The sequence below is a fragment of the Chiloscyllium plagiosum genome, chromosome 12 (assembly GCF_004010195.1).
Source record: "Chiloscyllium plagiosum isolate BGI_BamShark_2017 chromosome 12, ASM401019v2, whole genome shotgun sequence".
NCBI lineage: Eukaryota > Metazoa > Chordata > Chondrichthyes > Orectolobiformes > Hemiscylliidae > Chiloscyllium > Chiloscyllium plagiosum.
Genome location: NC_057721.1, coordinates 34,188,537 through 34,215,826, shown reverse-complemented (window position 1 = coordinate 34,215,826; position 27,290 = coordinate 34,188,537). Strand labels below are relative to the sequence as shown.

The 27,290-nt window shown below is 37.4% G+C and overlaps 1 protein-coding gene across 15 annotated transcripts in view; it reads right to left on the bottom strand.

The window, feature by feature from the left end:
* The window catches only part of LOC122555094 (zinc finger and BTB domain-containing protein 20-like), a 367,748-nt gene that overhangs the window by 52,849 nt on the left and 287,609 nt on the right, over positions 1-27,290 (bottom strand). For 13 of the 15 annotated variants that reach the window (XR_006313161.1, XR_006313166.1, XR_006313164.1 and 10 more), the window contains one exon: positions 24,942-25,656. Coding sequence is in view for 1 of the 15 variants with exons in the window: in XM_043700772.1 (XP_043556707.1) it covers positions 25,298-25,656 (359 nt within the window). In the remaining 14 variants the exon portion in view is untranslated. Of the gene's footprint in view, positions 1-1,769; positions 1,855-11,770; positions 25,657-27,290 lie in introns of those variants that run through there. The other 2 variants (XR_006313163.1, XM_043700772.1) reach the window with 2 other exon arrangements.

Sequence of the window (27,290 nt, the reverse complement as noted above, 5' to 3'; positions counted from 1 at the left end):
CTTCCACCTCTTATACCTTCCTCTCTATCCTATCAAAAACAACTAAATCCTGGAATGTTGAGCATCCAGCCTTGTCCCTCTCTCAACCAAGACTCTAATGACCATAACATCTTAGGGCCATGTACTGATCTAGGGTTTAAGCTCATCTGCCTGACCTAAAATACTCCTTGCATTGAAATGCCATTATGTTCACTTAACTGTCTCTGCTCTGTCTTTTCTTTCTGATTTATTGGTCCTAACAGCTACCTTCCCCTCAATCCCTTCACTTGCTGACCTGCTGCTCTGGTTCCCAACCCCCTGCCACTCTACTTCAAACCCTCCCGTAGCACGAGTGAACTTCCTTGAGGATATTGGTTCCCCTCCAGTTTAGGTGCAACCCATCCCGCTTATACAGGTCATCTCTGCCCCAGAAGAGGTCCCAATGATCCATGAACCTGAAACCATGGCCTTGTACTAGCTCCTTAACCACATATGTTCATGTGTCCTACCTTTCCATTCCTCGCATCACTAGCACGTGTCACCAGTAGTAACCCAGAGATTACTATCCTCGAAGTCCTGTTTTTCAGACTGTTTCCTAACTCCCTGTCATTGCTCTGCAGGGCCTCATCCCTCTTTCTACCTATGTCATTGGTACCAATATACACAATGACCTCTGGCTACTCACGAGCCCCCTTAAGAATATCATGTAACCGCTCAGAGATATCCTTGACTCAGACACCAGGGAGGCAACATACCATCCTGGAGTCTCGCGCGTGGCCACAGAAACGCCTGTCTGTGCTCCTAACTAGTGGATCTTTTCCCACCCTGCTGTACTGCTGAGCCAGTTGCGGTGCCACAGGCCTGGTTGCTGCTGTTATACTCCCCTGAGAGGCTATCCCCTCCCCAACAAAAGAAAACTGCACCAGTTAGAGAAGGGACCATAGGCATTGCCTGCCACCCATCTACTTGACTGAACCTGTGGTGTGACCACCTCTCTGTAACTAGTGTCGATCTCTCACTCTGCTCTTCAGTGTGTCCAACTGCTGTGCCAACCAAACAACGTGGTCTGTGAAGAGCTGCAGCTCCTCACATTTCCTGCAGACATAGTCATCAGAGACACTAGACTGCTCCCTGATCTTCCACATCTGACAGGAGGAGCACACTGCTGCCCTAACAGCCATCCCTGCCCCTTTTACACCAAGGGTGATAGAAGAATCTTGCCTTGCGCACCTTACTCATTGAAGTCCAGTATTTACCTAAGCCTGCACTTATACCAACCAGCAGCACTAAATGGTTACTTAAATTACAATTTAATCTTTACAGACAGACCAAATGCTCTCCAGGCTACAATAAACTTCCAAACAACCTTTCTTATTGCTCTCTCCTCTTTTTGGTTTGGTTAGAGGAGGGGTTGGTTGGGGAGGAGGGCGGGGGGGGGGGGGGGGGGGGGGGTGGCGTGAAGAAGGATGGAGACACAATGCAATGAATGTGAAATTAAATAGCCTGTGCCCATTTATCTGCCCAAATCTGCATCTTTCCCACTCAGGGATGAGTTTGACTTACTGCTGTCAGATGTACCAAGTTACAGTGAAAAGTGTTTTGCATGTTACACAGGGAGGTCATACCATACAAAGTGCATCAGGGTAGCAGTAAAGAGTGCAGAATGCAGTGTTACAGCTTAGAGAAGTTGCAGAGAGATAGATCAGAATTAAGATTGGAAAGGTTTGCTCAAAAGTCTGACAACAGCGAGGAAGAAACAGATTTTGAATCTGTTTATAAGTATACTCAACCATTTCTATCTTTTGCCTGATGGAAGATGGTGGAAGAGTGTATAACCATGTTGGGATAGGTCTTTGTTTATGTTGGTTGCTTTCCCTAGGCAGCAGAAAATATAAACAGAGTCAATGGAATGAAGGTTGGTCTCTGAAGGCAGTTGAATCCACTGAATATACAGCTAGAGCTCAATGATATGATCAATGACTTAACAACATTGAAATTTTAGCATTCAAAATATTCACTCAATATGACTGTAATATAGCCTTAATATTTACAGAACATACTCCACGTCAGAGAATAAAAAAAATAAGAAACGGTTTTGGAAATGAGGCATTCAGGACTTCTGTTCAGGACGTAGTACCCAAATTATTAATTAGATCTAATCCAATTGATCGTAATTCATGGAATTGGTGAAACTAGTAGCTGGGAAAATTGAGCATAAGGAACAAAATATTTGCAGGAAAAACATTTACAGAGTTTCTTCTAGACTATCATTTTATTGTTCTCTGCTTATCACGCACAATAGGATGGTCCTCTCACCACTTATTAGCAAGATTTTCATGTCATTGTTAAAAACCTGCAGTAAAAAAAAATCAGACCTTTTTTGATATTAAGAATTTTCTTTTAATCAATCTTGCTGTATTTTCATAACTGACTTGCCATCGCCCATGTTGTTCAACTGCTGGGAAAGGTCAGCTCTTTGATTTCATTGCCTAAAAAAAACTAACCAATTTTGCCTTAAAAACATTCAATGACCCTGCCTCAACTGCCTTGAAGCAGATAGCTCCAAAGTCACACAACCCCCTGCGTGAAAACACTTGCCCTCAGCTCTATCCTAATAGGAGCAGTCCAAATTTTAAAACAGGGTTCTCACTTCTGAATACGCCCACAAGGGGAATTTCCACTTCTTGGGGTTTGCAGTTTTCGGAGTAAAAACTTTATTTTAATGTGGACCTTTTTGCTCTAATATGCAGAGTTGTGTTTTAAGCCCTTCCATTAAATTTTGCCCTTACTCTTAACTCTTTGGCAGACACTGTGGCATCAAATAGAACATAGAACATTACAATGCCCTTGATGTCGTGCCAACTTGTGAAACCAATCTGAAGCCCATCTAACCTACACTATTCCTTTTTATCATGATGTTTATCCAATGACAATCGAAATGCCCATAAAGTTGGCAAGTCTACTACTATTGCAGGCAGGGCATTCCATGCCCCTCCTACTCGGAGTAAAGAAATTACCTCTAACTTCTGATTCTATATCTTTCACCCTCCCCAATTTAAAACTATGCTCCCTCATGCTAGTCATCACCATCCAAAGAAAAAGCCTCTCACTATCCACCCTATCTAACCCTCTGATTATCTTATACATTTCAAATAAGTAACCTCTCAACCTTTTTCTCTCTAATGAATGCAGCCTCAAGTCCCTCTGCCTTTATTCGTAAGACCTTCACTCCATAGCAGGCAGCATCCTAATAAATCTCCTCTGAACCCTTTCCAAAGCTTCCACATCCTTCCTATAATGCAGTGACCAGAACTGTATGCAATACAGCAAGTGCGGCCACACCAGAGTTTTATGCAGCTACATGGCCTCATGGCTCCGAAACTCAATCCCTCTACCAATAAACCGTATGCCTTCTTAACAACCTATCAACCTGGGTGGCAACTTTCAGGGATCTATGTACATGGACACAGAGATCTCTTTGCTCATCCTCACTGCCAAGAATCTTGCCATTAGCCCAGTACTCTGTATTCCTGTTGCTCCTTCCAAAGTGAATCACCTCTTATTTTTCCACATTAAACTCCATTTGCCACCTCTCAGCCCAGCTCTGTAGCTTATCCAACTTGCAACATCCTTCCGCACTATCCACAACTCCACTGACTTTAGTGTCATCCGCAAATTTACTAACCCATCCTTCTACACGCTCATCTAGGTCATTTATAAAAATGACAAATAGCAGTGGCCCCAAAATGATCCTTACGATACACCACCAATAACTGAAAACCAAAATGAACATTTCTCATCAACCACCAGCCTCAGTCTTTTCTCAGCTAGCCAATTTCTGATCCAAACTATTAAATCACTCTCAATTCCATGCCTCCGTATTTTCTGCAATTCCCTATCTTGGCGAACCTTATCAAATGCCTTACTGAAATCCATATACACCACATCAACCGCTTTACCCTCATCCACCTGTTTGGTCACCATCTCAAAGAACTCAATAAGGTTTGTGAGACGATGTACCCTTCACAAAACCGTGTTGACTATCTCTAATCAACTTATTCCTCGCTGGATGATTACAAATCCTATCTCTTATAACTTTTTCCAACACTTTACCCACAACCAAAGTAAGGCTCACTGGTCTATAATTATCAGGGTTCTCTCTACTCCCCCTCTTGAACAAGGGGACAACATTTGCTATCCTCCAGCCTTCTGGTACTGTTCCTGTAGACAATGATGACATAAAGATCAAAGCCAAAGTCTCTGCAATCTCCTCCCTGGCTTCCCAGGGAATCCTAGGGCAAATCATAAACCCAGTGGGTTTATCTATTTTCATAATTTCCAGAATTGCTAACACCTCCTCCTTGTGAACCTCAATCCCATCTAGTCTAGTAGCCTGTATCTCAGTATTCTCTTTAACAACACCGTCTTTTTCTAGCGTGAATACTGACAAAATTATTCATTTAGCACCTCTCCTATCTCCTCAGACTCCACACACAACTTCCCACTACTGTCCTTGATTGGTCCTAATCTTAACACCGTCTTTTTCTAGCGTGAATACTAATGAAAAATATTCATTTAGCGTATCCCCTATCTCCTCAGACTCCACACACAACTTCCCACTACTGTCCTTGATTGGTCCTAATCTTACTCTAGTCATTCTTTTATTCTTGACATACCTATGGAAAGTTTTAGGGTTTTCCTTGATCCTATCTGCCAACGACTGCTCATGTCTCCTCCTGGTTCTTCTTAGCTCTCTCTTAAGGTCTTTCCTGGCTAACTTGGAACTCTTAAGCATTCTGAGCCTTCACGTCTCATCCTTACATAAGCCTTCTTCTTTCTCATGACAAGAGATTCAACTTCTTCAGTAAATACACTGCAAGAAAATAATATTTGACTTCCACTAGGTAAAATGAGCTTGCTGCCGATTTGGAGTTTGTTTAATATATGATGTAAAATGTTCAGCTGATTAGGAGCTTACTTGCATTTTATACAAATTGGCATTAACTGGTCAAGTATCATCACTTATGAGATATAAAGTTGTCTGAGAGTAGTGTCCATTGGAGCCTTGAAATCTTATCCAGCCAATGACTTTCACAGCTTTTAAAACTATTTATTGTGCTGTGCCACAACCTTCAAGGTTTTCTAAAACAGTTTATTGTATTGTGTACATCATTTTCATCAGTTGAGATGCACTCCGCCCACAGGCACTTTAAGTAGATGAGCTGAGCAATAACTGATTTAGAAGCTGCTGACCTGTACATTTGATTCACATGGGAATTTAAAAAAAGACGTTGGTTTAAATAAACATGAATGATTTTGGCCTTTTTTGGTATTTGTAATGTAAATATAATTTCCAAAGGAAAACACATTTTAATTTGAAGCTTAAATGGTGGCATCAGATTTTAAAACTTGAATACAAACACAAGAGCAAACGTATTGGTTGCAATGTCATAGGTCAATAAACTTGTTTCCAAAGAACAAAAATGACAATGTCAGTAAATTAGGCTGCACAAATTCTCTTTTGTGTTAAATTTCGAGATTCTATCTCACTGGATCTGGGCCAGTGTATTTGGCTATTAACAGACTAATTCACTGGTTATTAAACTATTTCATAGGATTATTGACAAATCTTATTGTACTTGTGATGATTTATTTAAAGGATCGGGAATTTTTGAAGTCCCAAGAAAGAGAATAAAATGGTCAAGGTTTTTGGCAGCAGGCTAAAAGATGCACATGCAGAAAGGTAAAGTAATTAGCATGCTTTATTTGCTCCTTGCAGAGAAAATATGATGAGATTAAAAACTTCAGTATCTAAAAAATAATTTTTTAATGGTTATTCAGCATCTATTATCCAGCAATTATGAGCCAAACAACACAACTCTGGCATTTTCTTTCTCCTGTGACTTGTGTGCAGGATACCAATGTTAATTTTATTTTGCTTGGTTTTTGACCATTTGCTCTAATAAGGAAGCTCCTAGATGTTGACACTTTTCAAAGGCTGTAGAAAGAAAAAGTCTGGCAGTATGACGTATGGGCAACTCATACAGTTGTAATGAAAATTCCAGAAATGTTTCTTGATTTTTGACTCTTTAGCTTTGGAGAGGATTCAGAATAATTAATATATTAAGAAGTTCCATTAAAGAAAATTCAACTGATTAAATAAGAAACTCATGTAACAGTTTCTAGTTTGCAAGCGTGCTTAAAACTAGAGGGATTAATTCGGCAATCTGCAGCCCAATTAGTCTAATTCAGTGATTGGAAAACTCCCATTTCTTCAACAGCTTGAGAAAACGGAAGACTTTCTTGTAAATTGGGATATACAATTTGTTGTAAAGACTTAATTCACACAATCCTTTCAAAAAGGTACAAAAACTTCTTATTAGGGGGAAAATACAATTGAACTGACATATCAAGTGGCCAATCTGCAATTATGGAAGAACAGTGAAAGAGTTAATATTAATGTCTTCAGGTCCTGTGTCGTTGGAATATAATTCAGTCTGAAGAAAATCAAAAAGCTGGAGAATTTTATTCCAAGTTTAGAGCTTGTCAATTCAATCGATGACAGCATATGAAGGGGTACAGCTTGTTGAGCAGTGTGTCACATTCCCTACCTTTGTGCCAGATGCATCAGGTTCAAGACCTACTCTAGGTTGAGCATCAACTTGTAAATCCTTCTAACAAATGAGAGAAATTCCTGCACAGCCATCTGACGAAAACTTGGAGTCTGTACCAGTACTCTTAAGTTTGAAGGTGCATATAAAAGTTCATGTTACCACAGCAACCTAGACTCCTTGGAGGGTGTAGAGGTACAGGGGATACAGCTGAATCAATCTGATGTCAGCATTTTGAACTCCCTTTCAGCTGGGGTGGATTCAGAATCTGCCTTCTTGCCCTAGCTGCCTTTGGTCAGGGAACTCATGATAAAACTAGACTGGTATTAGGGTTGAGTTTGCAGTATGCGTTACCTTTGACACAGTGACAGGGATTATCTGGAATTTGACCGGAAACCACTGAAAGCTGTGTCCCATTCCTTTGTATAAATATAACAATCTGACATTTGTCTCACTAGGTAGCACATTAGCTCAGATGCCAGAAACTGGGAAAAAGCACACAATAACAAACATTTGTTTTCTTGTACACAATAGACATAACAGGTAGAGAACACAATTCCCCGCAGTGCCACATTAAGTGGAGGGGGGGGGGGGGGGGGAGGGGGAATATGGCGAGATTGGAAAAATTCAGTTTTCATCATTGATAAAATAAAAAGTCCAATTTGCCACCCAAGATGTGAAAAGCAAAATTAGACACTAATTGCTTAGCTGTGAGGAGCCTATTTGCATGGATTTACATTGAATGAGTACCTAATCTTGCCTCATTTATATGCAGTTTGCTACTCTCTCATCCACAAGTAGGAAACTACAAGTTATCAATTCAAGTTATGAAAGTCTGAGCAGGAACTTGGTGGCTCTACCTTAACCCTGGCTCCTTCAGATGCCTCTCTTGACCAGAATTCTTCAAAATCTCAGAGCACGCTCCATGAATCATGATCACCTCCAACCTTGATCTGTGGAGGATGGCACTTTCTCATAACAGCCTCATCAAATCATCCAACTTATTTAGCACATAGTTATCCATTCTTTGATCACACACACCAACAGGCTCAAGAACAGCTTCTTCCCTGCTGTTAATACACTGCTGAGTGGACCTCTCTAATTCCAATCTAATGTTGATCCTGCTTTTATGCATCTCCTATGCAGTCATAACCTTGCATGCCTCGCTTTGTCTAAGCACCCTATGATCTGTATGTCCTTATTTGTTATGATTTGCCTGTATTGTTTGCAAAACAAAACTTTTCACTGTACATAGGTATATGTGACAACAATACATCAAATCAAATTAGCTTCTGGATTAGTGGTGCTGGAAGAGCACAGCAATTCAGGCAGCATCCGAGGACAGGCAAAATCGACGTTTCGGGCAAAAGCCCTTCATCAGGAATAAAGGCAGAGGGCCTGAAGCATGGAGAGATAAGCTAGAGGAGGGTGGGGGTGGGGAGAGAGTGGCATAGAGTACAATAGGTCAGTGGGGAAGGAGATGAAGGTGATAGGTCAGGGAGGAGAGGGTGGAGTGGATAGGTGGAAAAGGAGCTGGGCAGGTCGGACAAGTCGAGTTGCTGGAGGTTAGAAACTAGGATGAGGTGGGGGAAGGGGAAATGAGGAAACTGTTGAAATCTACATTGATGCCCTGGGGTTGAAGTGTTCCGAGGCAGAAGATGAGGCGTTCTTCCTCCAGGCGTCTGGTGGTGAGGGAGCGGCGGTGGAGGAGGCCCAGCACCTCCATATCCTCGGCAGAGTGGGAGGGGGAGTTGAAATGTTGAGCCACTGGGCGATTTGGTTGATTGATGCGGGTGTCTCTGAGATGTTCCCTAAAGCGCTCTGCTAGGAGGCGCCCAGTCTCCCCAATGTAGAGGAGACCGCATCGGGAGCAACGGATACAATAGATGATATTAGTGGATGTGCAATTAGCTGTCAGCAGTGATCAGTCAAAGGTGTGGACATATTCCTGTACAGCACTTCACCAATGTCGTACATGTATTTCATGTCAACAGCTTACATGGCCCACCGCTGCACGTACTACAACCCAATGGCCATCTTTCAAAATCTAAGTAGTCAGGGGTGATTGTTGTCAATCAGTGGCAGTGACACAGTAAGTCAGGCATTGTCCAACAACAGTTCATGGGCTTCAGCATGGTCAGTCAGGCACTTGGGCTGATCACAGTTGGGATGTTGGGATATAGGATAGGGTTCTTCTTATTTATCATATCAAAGTTGGCCACCGCCGGTTCTATAAGTTCAGTACAACCGGTCTGGGGATCAGCGAGAAGTCAGTTGGAAAGCTGCACTTTTGGTCTGAACAAGAGTCACTGGACCCAAAATGTTAACTCTGCTTCTTTTCCACAGATGCTGCCAGGCTCGCAGTGTTTTTCCAGCAATTTCTGATTTGTTTTGAGCTCCACAGAGATCAGAGTCTACTCACTCGTTAGTCAAGGGTATTCTTCCAAGATGCTCAGGAGGGCAGCCTATGATCGCTCCTGGGGTGTGTTCACTGAAAGTCATGCAGTTTTATCAAGGGCCACTGTTGTGGAGGAGATGTTGGGAAACTCAATTGTGGGGACTGGAGACAGCTTGCTTGGATGTAGAGATGACAATAATTATGCAGGGGTATAATTCAATATATGAGGACTCAAGGAATAAGGTGAGCAGTCAAATAAATGCTGGGAACATTGGAAAGACCAAAACTAATGGGGTTGACAGAGAAAGAGAGGCAGAAACAAACTTGAAGGTTTGGAATTGTATGGATCAACTAGTTTGAAAGACTGAGCCTGAGTAACTCCATGCAGCTTTACGTGTGAGTCCTTCAATCCCCATTCAAAACTGAAGGTGCATGATCGTTTTCTCTGAGGGAGCAGGCTCCACTTTTATGTGATGTAAAGCCCTTCAAGGGTCAATAGATTTAAACAGCCACTCAGACAGTACAGAATAAAGACACCCTTAATCATATAATTCGGAATGCTGTCCACTATGTCAACCACAATACCTGATCATGAGCAATCATTTAACATTATAAATTAATGCTACCACTAATAATGGTGAAACAGAAAAAATGTCAGGTAAACTATGAAGACTCACTGGAATTGTAAAGGTCATAATCACATTCCAAGATTTGAGATTCCACACACCAGGTCTAGTTGCTCTCACTTCACATGCGGACTATAAAAATGACCACACCATTAACCTATATGAAATGCTGCCTTTTTGGTTGATGTGATGTTGGGATATAGGATAGAGTTGTTCCTATTTCTCCCACACTTATACATATTTTCTGCTCAACGGTGGGTCAGTGGTTAGCACTGCTGCCTCACAGCACCAGGGTCCCAGGTTCGATTCCAGCCTCGGGTGACTGTCTGTGTGAAGTTTGCACATTCTCCCTGTGTCTGCGTGGGTTTCCTCAGGGTGCTCTGGTTTCCTCCCACAGTCCAAAGATGTGCAGGTCAGGTGAATTGGCCATGTTAAATTGCCATAGTGTTAGTTGCATTAGTCAGAGGGAAATGGGTCTGGGTGGGTTGCTCTTCGATGTGGACTTGTTGGGCCGAAGGGACTGTTTCCACACTGTAGGGAATCTAATCTAATCTATTATTACACACCACTGGAGCAGGTCGTACTTGAAGCTGGACCTCCTGGCTAAGAGATAGAGACATTACCATTGCATTATAAAAGTCCTAAATTCCACCTTACAATGTCATAGACCCAACCACCTTCAGTTGTTTCACCAACAACCTTCCCTCCATCATACAGTCTGAAAGGGAGATATTTGCTGCTGACTGCATGATGTTCAGCACCATTCATAATTCGTGAGATACCAAAACAGTCCAAGTCCAAATGCAGCAAGACCCAGACAATATTTAGTTATAGGTAAGAATTGGCAAGCAACATTTACAGCACACAAGTGCCAGGAAATGACCATCTCCAATTTGAGACAATCTACCCATCACCCCTTTACATTCAATGGTTGAGATAGACAGATTTCAAATCAGTAAGGAAATCAAGGGTTGTGCGGAGAAGGCAAGAAAGTGAAATGAGGATTATCAGAACAACCATGATCTTATTGAATAGCTTCTGCTCCTATGTCTTATGGCATTATGATTTTGTTATACAGAAGTGACCTGGACTTGAAAAGCATGAAACATTTTTGAAATTTTTATGAAATTTTTAGTATGCAAAATTAAACCGCTCACTATCTCAGCACATGACAACAGATCCATCAAAGTTTATGAACAACACAAAATTTGACAACATAGTACAATAGCAGAAGATTTCCAAGAGAATTAGACAAGCTAGTGAATTGGGCCAGCTGCTGGCAGATGCAATTTAATGTGGATAAAACGTTAAAGTGTTCACATTGGGAAAGCCAACAAAAAGAGGCAGTATAAGCTGAATACTATTTTGAGGGCATGCAGACAACCTGAGGGTATATTGTGAGAAATCTTTGAAGTTGACATGATATGTAGCTTGGTACAGAGGGACACTAAATTCCAAAACAAGGGAGTCATGATAAAATTATGCATAACTCTAGTCAGGCCTCAGTTAAAGTACTGTGCAAAAGTTTAAGTATCACAGTTTATGAAGAATACTAAAATCCTGTACAGGATGCAGAGGGGGATAAAGGAGGAATAATGGATTCTATTTTGGTGAGTGAACAGGAGAAACTGAAGAATAAAGGGAAGCCTAATAGACATATTCAAAATCATGAGGTTTTGATCAGAGTTAGGGATAAATTATCTCCTGTTGCAAGTAGGTTGGCTACCAGAAGTCATAAGTTTAAAATTATTTGCTGAGGTGTAGAGGGAAAATTAGCCAAAATCTTTTGCACAGGTGGAAGGTTAACCTCCAGGGCATACAACCTGAATACTTGGTGGAAACAGATTCAATGGGAATTTTTGAAAGACAACTGAAATATTTATGAATAGGATCGAAAAGAAAAATCAAGGGTGTGGGATTATATTGGACAAGTTTAGTTTTTGTAGATCCAGCACAGATAACTAGTTAAATGGCTTCCATTTAAGATGTGTAAGATTCTAAGATGGCACAATTTGTGTTGATATGGCATGTACAAAGGTATTCCGAAGAAAATCTGTTTCACAGTTAGAGAGACCTTGGATAACATTATTAAAACAAGTTGATAATTTACATAACAATGATCAAAATAAAAAAAAACAGTAAATACACATTTTCAGTACAGGAAAGTACTAGAGTTTTTATTCCTTCATGTTCAAACTTCACTACAGCGTGAACTTTACAATAACTTGGAAAGTGAAACTTACAAAAAAGTGCTGGTAACATTAAAAAAAGAAATCTTCATCCCCAGAATGTCAATTATTCTTTCACACGAACAAATTTAAGGCTTAATACTTCAGTATAAAGTAAGTATGCAGATAAAACTTCACAGTATTCAAATGTCACAATAACATAATGAAGCATACAGCTAGTTAACAATACACATGTCACAGGTAATACATGAGAAATACAGTCTAATAAATGGCAAGTTAGGATACGGTTGCTTTAATAAATCTGGCAGGATTTAAAGCACTTGAAAATTGTACTTGAATTTATACCAACATACTGTACTATAGTAAATGGGGGAAAAGTTGGAGATCACTTCAAAAATGCTAGCCTGTTGTTTGGAGGGTCAACTGAAAAGGCCAAAAAGCTACCTTAGAAGTATTAACACCACAGTTTAGTGCTCACTGGTTTTGAACGTTTTTGTTCCAATTACTTTGAGAAGTTGGTATTTTATTCCAAACATTAAATCCAGACTTTCACCGCCAAGGATAATTTTAAATTTCCCGATTAAAACTAAGGAATAGTCAAAAATAGAATTTAATTGCAATCAAAGCCTCGTGCTATCTCTCTTTGCAAAATTTAGTTTTCAATTAGAGGCTTTTCTCCTTTGTTGCTTGCTAAACTCCCCTTCTTGTGTTAATGTACACATTTCAATTCAGAGGGAAGAATAAACAGCCTTAAACCTAATTCAAGCACTATATCCAGGGTAGTTTTGTAAATTTCTCATTTGACCCTTAATGTGAATTAACAAATCCCTTAACAGTAGATAAAGGGTTCATACACAAGGCAAAAAAGGCAGGATGCTATAAAAGGGAAAATAGGGTACGTGTTCCGTACCACAGGTAAGGTGCAGAACAGAAACAGTAAACTGTTGACCTCTACAAAATTAGTCAACAAGCATAAGGTGCTTCACAATCTAAGTTTTTGGAAATATAACAAGCCAACATTTCAAAAGTGATCCCTTACACCAAGACAAGTTTATTCAACTGTTTGAAAAAAACCCAAAACGCTAGTTTTCACCTGTTGTACCAAGATGGCTCAACCATGACAAGTGAACATTGAAATGACCACTGCATGGTTTAACTAATCTCCTTCAGCACAGACCACTGCAAATTTGTACTGACATAAGAGTCTCATTTCTCATACATTGTAGCAGCACTGACACTGGAAATATTTAATAAGCATCCTCCTAGGAGACTTTGGCAGATTAAACCTACAGTGTCTTACATAGCTTTGAATTAAATCATAGGTTTTCCTCAAATTTAAGACTGTTCTTGACAGATGTAGCAGACAGCGTGAGAAAATGGACCTTCTTTGATCAAATGCACTGGGCTCACAGGATAATGCTGTACAGATCAATAAAGACTTCACAAAGTTAGCCATTATCTTATTCGGCATAAAAGTGATAGATTAAGAATCCACGTGCAAGGTACAGAATATGTAGGAGGAATGTTTATTCTTCTCAAGGAAATGATCTCAATTTTCCTTTCAAAAGTGATAAACATTTCTATATATATTTTCCATCTTGAATTATTTCTACTTAAGTTGTAAAGGAGAATTGATTTGGTGCACATTTGTCTGTGATAGAATAGACATTATAGAAATATTGTAAAGTACCATATTGTTAGAATAAGTTACCACATTTACTAAATGCTCTGTCAGTACACAATTCACCTTTTGAGCTTCATCAAAAACATACATTTTAGGCCAGACTCTCTATTTTCTGTTGTTTTCTCTAAACACCTATTAATAAATGAGAAGATGGCTTGAAGGGTACACACTGATGATCGTTCAATCCAAGGTGCTATGATTTAAAACAAAACTATGTTCTTTTTGGGTAATAACTGATTATAGCCAAGTTGACTAGGAACATACTCAAGTAGTAAACTAGAAGCATTAGCAAAGAATGTGAAACTTGCAATTTTTGTACGATTGTACATTTGACCTACAAATAGTTACATTGACTAGTGCATTAAACACAATATCTATAGAATTTAGTGCTACTTGACTTCTACAGGCATTTTGTGTTTTTTTAGGAAGATCAATATGATAAGGAATATAGAGCAGGCATTCTGACAAACTAAGAATATTACATTATTTGATGCCAATGCTACTCTAGTAACCTACTAGCCCAGAGAATTCCCAAATACAGTATGTTTACTACACTGTATTTACTGGTGTTGAGTTTTCAAACTGAATAGCTGCAAGTGTATACCAAAGGCAACATGGATGTTCTACCATAGAAATTCAGAAGTAAAATGCACTTTAATTCATTCAATAGAATTATCAACAAAAATAGGTTCAGCGTGTTATATCATTCCATTAAACAAGGTAATATTTATATTCATTAAAAAGCATACTTCCAATACATGAAAGAGTATAAACTATAACTTTGGACATTAAAATCACAGTGGAATCTAAATTTATATAGACTCTTTTATAAAGTTGCAGATGCAACAAAAATCTACAATTCAGTGCTCATATTATAATGATACTTTTCTGTCTGAATGCTTTTTGTTGGAAGAAGGCTGGGCTCTAGAACAAGACAAACCTTTATTTGGAATGGTTTGAAAGCTCATTCTGATTTTTCACCATTCAAATGTCAATATAATAGAAATAAAAACAGAAGGCACATAGACTTAATGTATATGTTATAGAAGCAGAAAGGCATATGTGCAATACTGAATACTCAGGGAAGAACAATTATCTTGGACCAGAATTCTTACGAGAATTATAGGCACCAGTTTTATGACACAATCAAGGTCAGGCAAAAAAGGGCATATTCCATTCAGTATGGGTATCACTTTTGGACTTTTTATGTCATTACTATCTGAATTTCATCATATGATTTGACTTTGTATAAATCTGTATAACATGCAATGGCATGCAGGATTGGTGATATTTTTTAAAGGATGCATTTCATAGGTTATATGAATCTTTCTGATCCAAAAAGGAAAACCAACCAAAATCTTGATGTCAGTGCTCAGGTGAAACAAGTAAAAACTTAAAATAGAAGATATGCCACTAACAAACAGCATTAGTCTTCCTATATTGGGATGCATTAAATATCTCCAGTTTGTCCCTTTCAATACTCTGCCCAGTTTTAATCCATTATTTTATATCCAAGGGCGCTGGCAGTCAAAAGGAACAGTTTAATACAGTGCTGCTTTTTGTATCACAAAAATAGTCCTACACATTACAAAAGACTCACAATCCAGTGTGTTTGACAAATCAAAAAACGCCCTTAAAAACCCCTAATGAATCATCAGAGGAACAGCAGTAAATACAAACTGTTGTAACAATAAACAGACAAAAACCAATTAACACACATCAATAATTAGTTTCAAAACAGGTTACTGCAGCATTCTTAAGGGCAGACTTTGTTTTCATTTAATTCCTTCACCAAAACAGTCTTATACCAATAAATGTATCATTTTAAAAATATAAAATAGTACACAACAAAAAATATTTTCCTACCATTCAAAAGGATTATTCTCCACAAAACATAGAAAATGCCACCTAGAGCTTCTTTTAAGTATAGGGCACATACATGTTTTTGCATAAAATATGGAAGATGCAAAACCATCCTAGTGTTTTATAATTAGGAATAAAAAACATTCAGCAAGCAATCAAAATCATTGTACATCACCTATTATTAAAGGCGATGTCAAACTTGTCCAGTGCTTTCCATAACAAAAAAAATACACAATCTGTGATAAACTTTCATCTTAAATGGAGATAAACTGCTTACAAAAATAAAAAAAAGCAGATTATAAAAAAAAGAAACAGTAGCTGCAAGGAAAAGAGTGAGAATGTAAGATATAGGTCAAGAAATGGTTTCACCCACTAACCTACAATAATCTGTGAGCAACCAAACCTATCTTCTTTCATATTTTTGCAACTGCAGTCTCAAAAGTTTTCACTTTTTAAAAAAAATTATGATGCTCTCAGGTCATCTTTTAAAGTTACTTTATGCTTTTCCCAACATGAATTGTAAAATAAATTAAATGGAATAAGATTGGGTAAATAATGAAATTTTAAGTTTTTTTTGGTCTACAGTAGTCACATTAAAATATAAAATAATTATCAATGACAGTGTTGGGCTAACATAGTAGAAAGAAGGTGCACAACAGTAAACTGTGTGAATCTGATGTACTGTACCTAAGGAAAACTATGCTACTGTCTGATTTTCCAACATAATGGTTGGCTGTTGCTTAAGTGTCTTAAGGCAATCAGATTCTACTTTTGAAACAAATCAGATTTTGGCAAAGGCTGGAATAGACATCTGCATTTTTAAGTCGCTAATAGCTAATTGTTTTATTTTGTATTGAAAATGGAGATAAAACCATTCAAGTGATAGATTAATAAAGCCAGAATTAATTGTTACAAAAATTGATGTTGCCCATTGCAACACCCCCATAGTCTTATAGAGGATCAGATAAAATTTGAAGCAGGTAAGATACTGCAGAAACAAGATGCCTGCACATTTAAACCAATCAATTCCTCAATGTAAGACACAGACTGAGTTACTGAGCTAATTTATTCCAATGCATGTGATTTCTCCATTAGCTCTTCCCTGCCAACTGAATGAGAACTGTGCACCAATAATGCAATAAATGCTGTAAGCTGAAGGTGACTTGGTCCTGGGTCACAAGTTCCAAATTTAATCACAGAGATAGGCTAATGGCTAGGAAGCTTTTAGTCATCTTAAGGTTCAATCATTATAGACATTTATGTTTTAGCCTGCTTTGTTCACAAATTCCTGATTCTCTGACTCAATTTATCTAAAGTAAAATCCAATGAAAGGTTTCACATAGAACATGTGGATAACCATGTACCTTTCTAGCAGCCTATACACAGAAGACTTTCAAACTCTGTCCCGAAGTAAAAAGTGCATGGTACCAAAGCCTTATGAAAAAAAAATGAAAAGGAAAACGGATTTTGAAAAGTCTGGATACAATAGCTGCATTTAGGTAGAACTAGATATTTTGTTATTTTTCCCCATAAATTCTATTTTTTGAATCCAAGTAATTTCCAGAAACAATAAACCCAAAAATGCAGATGTCAAGGCATAATAAATTCAGTAGATTTGTCACAAATGCTAACCGATTAAATTTTTGGGTTAGTGTTCATTTACAGGGAAAGCAAAGTGCTGAATTAGTGTCATATCAAATAATGTGTTACCAGCTAGTATCCTGTACTAGTCTTCCCACCTGTGGGTTCAATTTTAGTTTAGGTGACTACTTTTGAGCATTGACTCGATGTGACACTAACACTGGTTTGGTTCTATTCAAATTCGATAACCCCCTCCCATCCCTCATCAGAAAAAAAAATAGCCCTTGTGTGTGCAAATGTTTAAGTGTGAATTCTGGTCAGTAGTGGAAACCTTACATGCAGTGCAGTTATCTCAGTGCATAACACCACCATTAACTTGCACACTAGGGTTGTGCTGACTTTACAAGACAGCAACAAAATAATCTATTACCACTTGGACACTTTTAAAATCTTACATTGGCATCCAGAGAGTAGGATCATTATGAATTTTGCAAATCAAAGTTTAGAATTGTGGAATACAACAGGAGTGTACTACTGCCGATGCTGACAAGGTTTAATTTGTTTCTGTACGAAATGAACCTTAATGCAACATGAAATTTATAAAACAAAAATAATTTGTAACACTACTGACAACCTGGTAGTGCTTCGTGTTTTTTCCAAGCTTCTAAGGTTCCAGATGTTACATTTTATTTAAAAGGATCACCTGTAGTTCTGGGCTAAAACTGAGATATAGAGACTGGTAAATTTACTTGGTACAAGTCTTTCTAATCCAAATCTGAAATTTGTTCACTACATTTTAATTATGTTGAAAGAAAAATAGTTAAAATTTCAATTCAAATTGTAGCTTTAAATACGATAGTTAAAAGGCTACAAAAAGCTTTTGTTTCCTGCTCCATTAAAAAAAAGAACTGTACCCTCAAAAATTATACTAACAAATTCTAAATGAAGCAAATAATCATAACGGAAACATGATTTCAAAGTTGAAAGAATGCACAACCACATAGGTGTACAGATTAAATGAAAAAAAACCTTAAAATACAAAGTACTGGATCTTTACCAAAGTTGTTTTTATATTGACCCATATCTTCTATTTACATGTTAAGAATAAAAAGGTGGCTAGTTGATTAAATGCAGTATCAATGCACTATTCCACCGGCACAAACTGATTGCACACCTTAATTTGTTTAATCTTCTGTGTACAACCCACTTGCTATTGAGCATCGAAAGAGGCAGTCCTACTAGTTCTTTAAACAAAATTAATGCTGTACAGGCCACTTTTTACCCTCACATCTATCTCTGTTCCTGTGTAAATCTGAAATAGGCTATATTAAAATCTTTAATTGTGTTAAGTGATAAAATTAAATGCAAATTAAGGCAGGAATGAGTCTATGTGACCATAATTTACATACAGTAGTTGACTACTATATGATCATACACAAATTTTGCAAAGGATTAAGAAATGTGCCATTTTATTCCAACAGTCAGACTGTTAAAACCTTAAATTTTAAAACTGAATAAAATAGCTATGCATTTTATTTCCAGTAAACCAAACTTAAAATATTGCCAATGCTGGGAAACTGAAATAAAAATAATGTTCTGGAGAAACTCAATCAGTCTGGCACCATCTGTGGAGTGAGAAAGAAAATTAATGCTTTGAGTACAACATGACTGTTCAGATCTGAAGAGAGAGGTCAAAATGCAATAGGTTTTACATTGTAGAAGAAAGTAAGTGAAACAGAAGGGAAGGTCAGATGGGTTAGAGTCAAAAGGAGATTAGAAATCACAGGTGTCACAGAATGAAAGGCTAAAGGAGTGGCAATAGTTGTGGAGAAGACGACTACGTCCACTGAAGGTGTTAATAGCAGAATGTAGAGCAGCTCTGCTGAAATCTGTGAAACCTGTGATCTTTAAACTTCCTCTAACTTTCTACTGACTTTCCCTTCTCTTCCATTTGTTGTTTCCTACCGTCTTCTGTAGTATAAAACCCATCACTTTGCCACATCTTGCGTCAGTTATGAAGAATTCGTATTAGACTCAAAACGTTAACACTACTTCTTTCTCCACAAATTCTGGCAGCGATTTTGAAATTTTCCAGTACCTTCAGTTTTTATTATGAATTTTAACTTGAGAAATAGAAGTTAACAGTGTTCAATAACTTGTTTAAATGTCTCTATCTTTAGTGTCCATGATTAGTACATGCATATTTTTCAGGTCATGTACTTCTTGAATAAGGGAAGTTGCTACAATACTGTAAAATAATTTAAATTGTTGCTTAAATATACTGTATCATTTCAAAGATATGCAATAAAGCATTATCCAAGGCAGCAATAGCTTACACCTGTATTTTCATCACAGCCTACATTAGAATAGCAAAGTGCTAACAGCAACAGCTTAAACTTGTTGTTTACTACTTTCTAAATAGTGAAAAAAGTCACAATTAGACAATTTTAAAAAATAAGATTCTTCTAGTTGATATACAGTACTTTACTCAATCATGTGAATTACTGAACTGGAGCATAGTGCACCTCATTTGCAAGGGGAAACAGATATCTGTATGTGTCACAATTTGATCCATTCATGATGAATTACCCTAAACTCACTATTACAACTATTGCAAAACAGCTGGCACTTTTCAGAGGCTCATTCTTTTATCATTTAGAGATGGAAACGAATAATACTTTCTTAAAACCATGAATTACATACACACTTCATAGTCTGCTCACTATTCTGACTCAAACTATAACTGATTTGAATCACTTTGTTTTAATTACTGCCTTGCTGCCTTTTCCAGATGACAGAAGACTAAATATAGTGTGTATAGTTCAGCTAGTGCCAAGTACAGCATTTGGAAATAGCTTACTAAATTCTCATACTCATCCTAATAAACTTATTAATCAAGTAATGATATAATAGCATATTCATTTGTGTGAGGTTGCCAGTACTGTATTGAAACATCTGACAATTTGCCAATGAAAAATGTTTCGTATAAGATAATACCTTACAGGAATAAAGGCCTTTACAGTTTTAAAAATCTAGAGACTATTCTATGAATGTGATTTTATGAAAACATATAAAGTATCATCAATGCATCGAGTTGCGATGTTTGTATTGTGATTTTATTAGTTTAATTAACTGCTTGAATTGTACTATAAGTTACCACTGATTAAAAAATTACCACCACTGTGATAAAGAATTTATGCAATATCTTGATTAATTGATCAGTTGTTCAGTCAGTTCTGCAAATGATTTGTTAATCTTGTCAGTCGCTTGTAATGGGAATTCAGTGTTAAACAGAATATCTAATTTACAGCTGGGGGAGGGGGGGTTACTCCAAGTTGTTGACCCAGCAATGAGCTAGGGTAGGGACTACCAATTCTACTCATTATAGTCACTGTTGGAGGACAGCAAAGGGCAGGAGTCCTGATTATCCGCATTGCTCATTTCTAGGGTGAACTATTGCTCATAGGTAGCATTTGTTAGGAAATTACAGAACCATAGTGCCTAGTCTTCTGTCCATTAATTTAAACAGTCAGAAAGTCAGACTCTAAAGGCTATTAACTTTCCAACTAGTGATCCATGAGCCCTGAACAATGCTACCAACTGATCAAACCTTATGACAAGCAGAGTCAAATGGCTGATTCACCATGAGTGCGCCGATATAGGTGGTTCGTTACCAGTCAGAAAGGTAATCAGTTAAAAAGAGATTTTGATTATTCATTAGGGAAACCCCAATTTAAACAAAAAGTCTGTTAAGAAGCACTGTGCTACATTCTACTTGATACACAGTTTATAACAGTTTGGTATTCCTATTTTTATGGAAAGAGAGCGAATACGTTACATAAATGTTTGCTGGAACATCAGTATAATATTCAAAAATAAGAAATGGCCAATTTATAAGTTGCTTATACTACATTAATAAACGATAATTTTACATTGCATGAAACAATCAAAGTTCATAACTAGCAATGGGAGTTTATTTGTAAAATACTAACCTATTGGAAGCTTACTATTGGCAGTGTGGTTCTAATTGCCTATAATTTTGGTGCTGAAATATTATTATGAATTCACCAGCGTTTAAAGTATACAATGTTTATTATAAATTGCTCTCTGGTTTGTAATTATACAACAAAGTGTGCACAATTAAAATTGCAACTGTTGAGCTATCTCTATTACACAAATCAATATGTTCAAAAGGTACTATGTCTTCCAGTTTAAGTAACTTTAAGTTGAATATTAATCTATATGTTCAGGGCATTATTATTAGCTTTTAGTTCTCTCCCCTTCTTTAAAGGATGTTTGTTCTAGTTTTGTTTGATATTCCCTCAAATATTTTAATAGATAATCCAAAAATATCACTGGGTGTGAGAATCTTTAGATGCAAACTTGAACAATATCACCGAACAACTGAGCAAGTTATAATACTACCCCACAAGACTACTTGTCTCCTTTAAAGACATCTAGATCTACCAACACCTTAAAAAAAAAAGCCTAACATTTTCCTGCATAAAGTGGGAGGTTGCAGGATTGTTCACATTTAATACAGGCTAAAAATCATGTTCTGATGTATTATTTAAAGGCACTAATCCACATTGCTCATGACAGATCCTCAATAGGTTGTTCCAACAAACTAATAATTGTCCAGTAGTTTTTTTAAATGCGATAAAGTAGTTAAAAAAATTCTAAACCACATGATTCCACAAATGTTCAGGTTAGTTTCCAGAGTAAACAATGCAAAGCTATATGTCCCACCCAAAACAAGGGAGATAAATAAAATTGAGTGATGATACAAAATATGTCAATAAATCATGCAACAAACCATATCAACAATAAGGATGACTAATTGGTTACAGTTATTAAAATACATGTTGATTTTTTGACTTGTATTGTTGCCAAGGTTCACAATTTTAAGCCTCCAAAATATAAAGTGAAATACCCAAGAAGGTATTTTCAAGTGTGCCATAAGTACACAGTGGGTTGTGCATACAGAAGACCAAATTCTACATTTCACAATTTCTGAACTATTGAACTTCAATAATCTAATACTGTCTTGTTAGTACACATTCCTATGTCTGACTGATGGGCTCACCAATTAAAAAGGACAAATACTATGGAAACCAAGAGACACTGTGAATGCAGCGGGCTGGTGATAAGCAAGTGACTCAAAGTGATTGCATTTAATATTGCAAGGCAGATCTATTCTGTAATAAAATGTAAATGTGTACTATTGTATAAACAAATACTGCATTGCAAAGTTAAGCTTGGTTAAATATTCCTTCCACAGGACACTATTCCAGTAAAATAGCCTTATATCATTTGAGAGGCTTCCACTTATTGTGGCTAATGCCTAGCGTAAAGCCAACCACCCTTCCTTTCATATTTGCACCTTAAAATCTCAAGATCTAAATCTGTACTCCATAATGTTATGCCAACAGGACTTCTTAAAAGACCTATTGGTCTACAAAAGGTTAACTAAGATTGTTGCCATATTTTTTGTACAGCTTAATCAGTCAGTCAGTCAAAAAACTGAATTATTACATTAACAGAAAGATTTTCAAAATATATGTTGACCAATCTGTTTTCTATTTTTTCAGAACAATTTAAGCTTGATGTCAGCACTAATTTTAAAAGAGAACAGCATATATCAGTGTACTACAGCAACCAAACAATTACTAAAATATTCATAATCACAAGCTGCGTTCATCTATCTATAATCAAATGAAACATCCATTATATGTAATGAAAAATTGTCTGTATTATATTGTTAAAACATTTAGATGTGAAGCAGCTAAAAAAGTGCCAATCACAGAAAAACAAACAAAAGTGTACACTATTTTTTATGTGGGCAAGTGCCAAACAAAGACATTAAAAAGGAAGTGCAGTCATCACTATTAGTTTATTTCCTATACGATTAAAAAAAATTAACAGCCCGTTTTAGCTGAAGTGTTGATAGTGTAATTGGTGGAACTGATTTGGGAGGAATAGACAACCCTATAATGACAGGGAACTAAACTGACATTAGGAAAGAGAATCATTAACCTTGGATGCACTATTCATTATTTAATTACAGTCCTATTATTTAATTCAGCTCATCTGCAGAGACAGATTTAATAATTCTGTGCCACCACAAGCGAGGTTACTTTCTAAGATTGTCCACACTCATGGACAAAAATTATTCAGAATCAACGAAATCAAACAAGGATTTTAAAAAGAGATAAATAAATTGTAGACTCTCCCTCTCTCTCATTTACAGAGAGTGTGAGAAAGTAATTCCTATGGTTGGGAAATCAAACCAATGAAGGGCAAAGAAAGTAAAATGTGAAAATTAAGATGTAAGATTAGCAAAATGCATTATGGGAAACAAAATTAAATGAAGGACTGTGGATATTCATCAACTAATCAGAAAAATGTATAAATGTAGCAAGTGTTGTATGTGGACAACTAGAAAAAGTTGTGTGCATCAGTATATGAAATTGTAATAATCTGCGAGTAAACAGGATTAGGATTTGTTAAACAGGATTAGGATTTGCTAAACAGGCTGTATTACAGATATCAAATGTAATATGTAACACTGGACCACTCAGCAAGTGGAATGATATTTCTGTGTGCATGGGTTATTATACAAGCGAATATAACAGGAAGTATATTTCACTGTGTAGACACAGAAGTAGTGTAATTACATGCAACAACCTGCAAGTAACACTGATGCAGTACAGGCCAGATTAACATATTGCCAGCAAAATAACAGAATGGTTAATAGAAAATGTGCAATGTAAAAGTTTACAAAAATAATGCTTGCCTATAAATAAATTTGTAGTCAGATAGGTGCATATGTAAGTTGCTTTTTAGCATTTGATCCTAATACATCCCAAAAAAAGCAAAACCTTGTATCACTAAAAGTGATATGTTCCAGGCCTGGTCAACTGCAGAATTTAAAAAGGATAAAACTAGCTTAAAAGCACTTTGTGATGCATTCATTTTAGTTTTTGGGTTCTATAAAATGTTATTCTTATGGTAATGATTTAAAGCTAACATATGCAAAATATTGTATATTTTCAGCTAAAATTGTGCGCATATGAAAATTTCAAGTATTTGCATCTCTTTTGTACAGATACATAAGAAGAAAAACACAAAACCCTTGAACTGCACCATTCCTCTATAGTTGTTCAATCTTTAAAGAAAGAATAAGCAAGGGCAAGCGATTTGAACAAAACATCTGAGGAAAAATGTAATTGCACTGATCAAGACCCTCGGCTCTCAAAACTTATTCATAGTGCACAACTGAAGCTGTTCTCAACTTCATATTCATTATAATGACTGACTGTCTGATTTGGAGCACTGCAATAGATGCATCATGAAACTCTAATTATGTCTATGGCAACAAAAAAAATTAATCAAAATATTGTAATATTGATTGGATTACTCATCATTGACAATCTGAAGATAAAATAAAAGACAAAAAAGGAGCAGCAATCAAAAAGACAGCATGTCAAACAGACCACGTTGATTATATGCTAATTTTGAATGATATCGACCACACATTGTGGGGGAAAAAAAAGTTCCTTCAATTCAGCTCATCTGATGTCTGGAAGAGATCTTACAACCTTAACAGTCTTCTGAATATTAGTGGCAGTGTACGCAAAAGTTCCAAAAAGCCTCACCTCTGCTCAAATACTGTTGTAAAAAAAAAATGCACATCCATGTAGTAAACTTTTTCAAAACCATCTGCAATTAGAAAAAAAAACTCACTGCGCTTTTCCTCATATTTCAATAACAATGAGTTGTTTGCACAATTGAGAAATAAATTTTTGTACCTAACTGCAGTTGCATGGATGCTGCATTATATATTAAACCTTTTAATATTCAAAATGAAACCCCTCTGTGTAAGTGACCTGTCCACAGCAGGTAAATAATAAATATCTGCCAGTGTCATTACAACCACTATACATACAAAGTCATCTCTGTTAAAGGCAAATTTTGTGACCATCTTAACACAGAAATGTCAATACATACCAAGTATTGTACTTCAAAAGATGTTGCATACCACAGTTTATTCGACTTCATGCTGTGTAATGATCTCAAAGAAAATTTCCACCTTAGATAATGCAACACTGGATTAGATCTGTAGAGATAGTAGGCCTTTGTAGTGTTCAACACGCTAGCAATAAACGAGAGCTGAATGTGAGGAAAAAATCTTGAGGCCTGTAGTGGTCATCCAGCCAGTGGAGCACACACAATAACAGGCATTAAGGCCACCATCCTGAAGAATTCTTGAACATCTTGCTGCTGGTAATAATGTGCCAGCTCTTTTTGTTTTAAAATTTTCTTTTTGTTTAAATTAATTCCAAATTTGTTCTTAGCATAGTTCCTTAACCATCAGAAACGTGCATTCTCATATGGTCATTGAACTGTTCGATTTGGTCGAACTTGGCTGGGCAGACAGAGCAGACATATGTAGTCACCTCAGAGCAACCAGTGCCATGGAGTGCCATGTGCCTCTCCAGTAGGGTCTTGTGGGAGAACTTCTTTTTGCAGACGTAGCACTCATAGGATTTTTCACCACGATGAAGTCGCATGTGAACATTGAGGGAGCTCTTTTGGGTGAATCGCTTGTTGCAGATATTACACTGATAAGCTCGCACACCAGTGTGTGTTACCATGTGTTTAATCAGATAATCCTTCAGTGAAAAAGATCGCCAACAAATGCTGCACTGATGTGGCTTCTCTCCTATGGAACAGTTAACAACAAAGACAACAAACGTTAGTCGGTTCCAAAGCTAGCACAGTTTATCATATTGCACTTTAGTTAGAGAAAGATCTTGCTTAACTTATGGCAAAGGAGTGGGGCTCCTGAACTGGAGCTCTTTGGCTCTGTTGGTATCTTTTCTTTCTCTTTTCATGTTTTCTTTCCTTCCTACTTACCTCCTGCCCTCAGATAGCATTGGTGGTAGTGAGTTGACTCAAGCTCAAGCCCAGCACGGACCCCTGGCCTCGAGGTGTGGCCCAGTGTGGACCCGCAGCCTCAAACTGAGGCCCAATGTGGATCCCCAGTATTGAGTTGAGGCCCAGCGCGGACCCTCCACTGGCTTCAGTGGGACGCCCATTGTGAACTCCCCAGCCCCTGGGGGATGCCCAGCATGGATCCCCAGCATCGAGGTGAAACCCAGCATAGACCCTCAGCCTCGAGGTGAAGCCCACCTCAGACTTTCCCCCGGCCTCAGTGGGATGCCCATCGTGAACTCCCCTGACCTCAGGGGGATGCCCAGCATGGACCCCCTGCCTAGAGGTGAAGCCCAATATGGACCACCGGCCTCGAGGGGAAGTCCAGCATAGACCTCTGGCCTTGAGGTGAGGCCCAGCAGAGACCCTCGGCATCAAAGTACGCCCTAGCGCAGATTCATTTTCTCTGCTTTAGAAAGACTATAATGCTGAACTTTATTTATTTTTCTAATTTATACTTAAGATTTTGTAACCAGGCACTTATGCACCTAAGATAGCACTGGAAATGACAACATTGCACACTTTTCACTGTACTCATGTACTCAAGTAATGGATATATATGACAATAAACTTAATTCTAATTCGGTTTTCAAGTTACAGAAAAGGAGTTTTTTTCTTTAAGCAGCAAAAATAAAACTGATCTTTTCTAGAATTTTCAGTCAACATTGCTACTTCGTCTCACAAATTGCCTTGCTGGAGTATTTGTGAGTGTGGTAAAGGGAGGGTGTGGAATAAGACTGTAAAATTGTTCCACTAGCCAGTCCAAAAGTACTGGTATATTGGTCTCTGATTCTAGAAAATCAAAAGAGGAAATCAAAACCAGTGCAATGAGTTTGCAATTGGCTGAACCTCTGGTCAGGTGTCTAAATTGCCAATATAACCGCTTTAGAATGTTACAGCAATTTTTATTTAAAAAGCAATTTTGCAACTTGTAGGTTGTGACACAATTTTGAAACATGGGTTGGTCACCACCATTTTAAGAAATTCCACATTTGTGTGACTGAATAGAATTAACATACACAGTTGAAACTGTTGAAACATCCTGAATTAATGGCTTGAACAGATATTCATTCAGCTCTCAAACACATCAAAACTACTAAGTGCCTCAACAACAAAACAAGATGATTATTCACCAAATCAATAAGTATAAACTAATGAATATCAATGATGATCATAAATGAAAATAATATCATTTTACATCATTATCAAAAACTGTGCAAAAGCAAATCTAATCCATAAGCATCTAGAGAGAAAATAAATACATTTGAATGCATCCAGAAAAGTTATTCCAAAGCAACATGGCCCATTAAGGAGAAAAGTCAGCACAGTAAAGCCATGGCATTGAAAGACATTAGCAGAGAA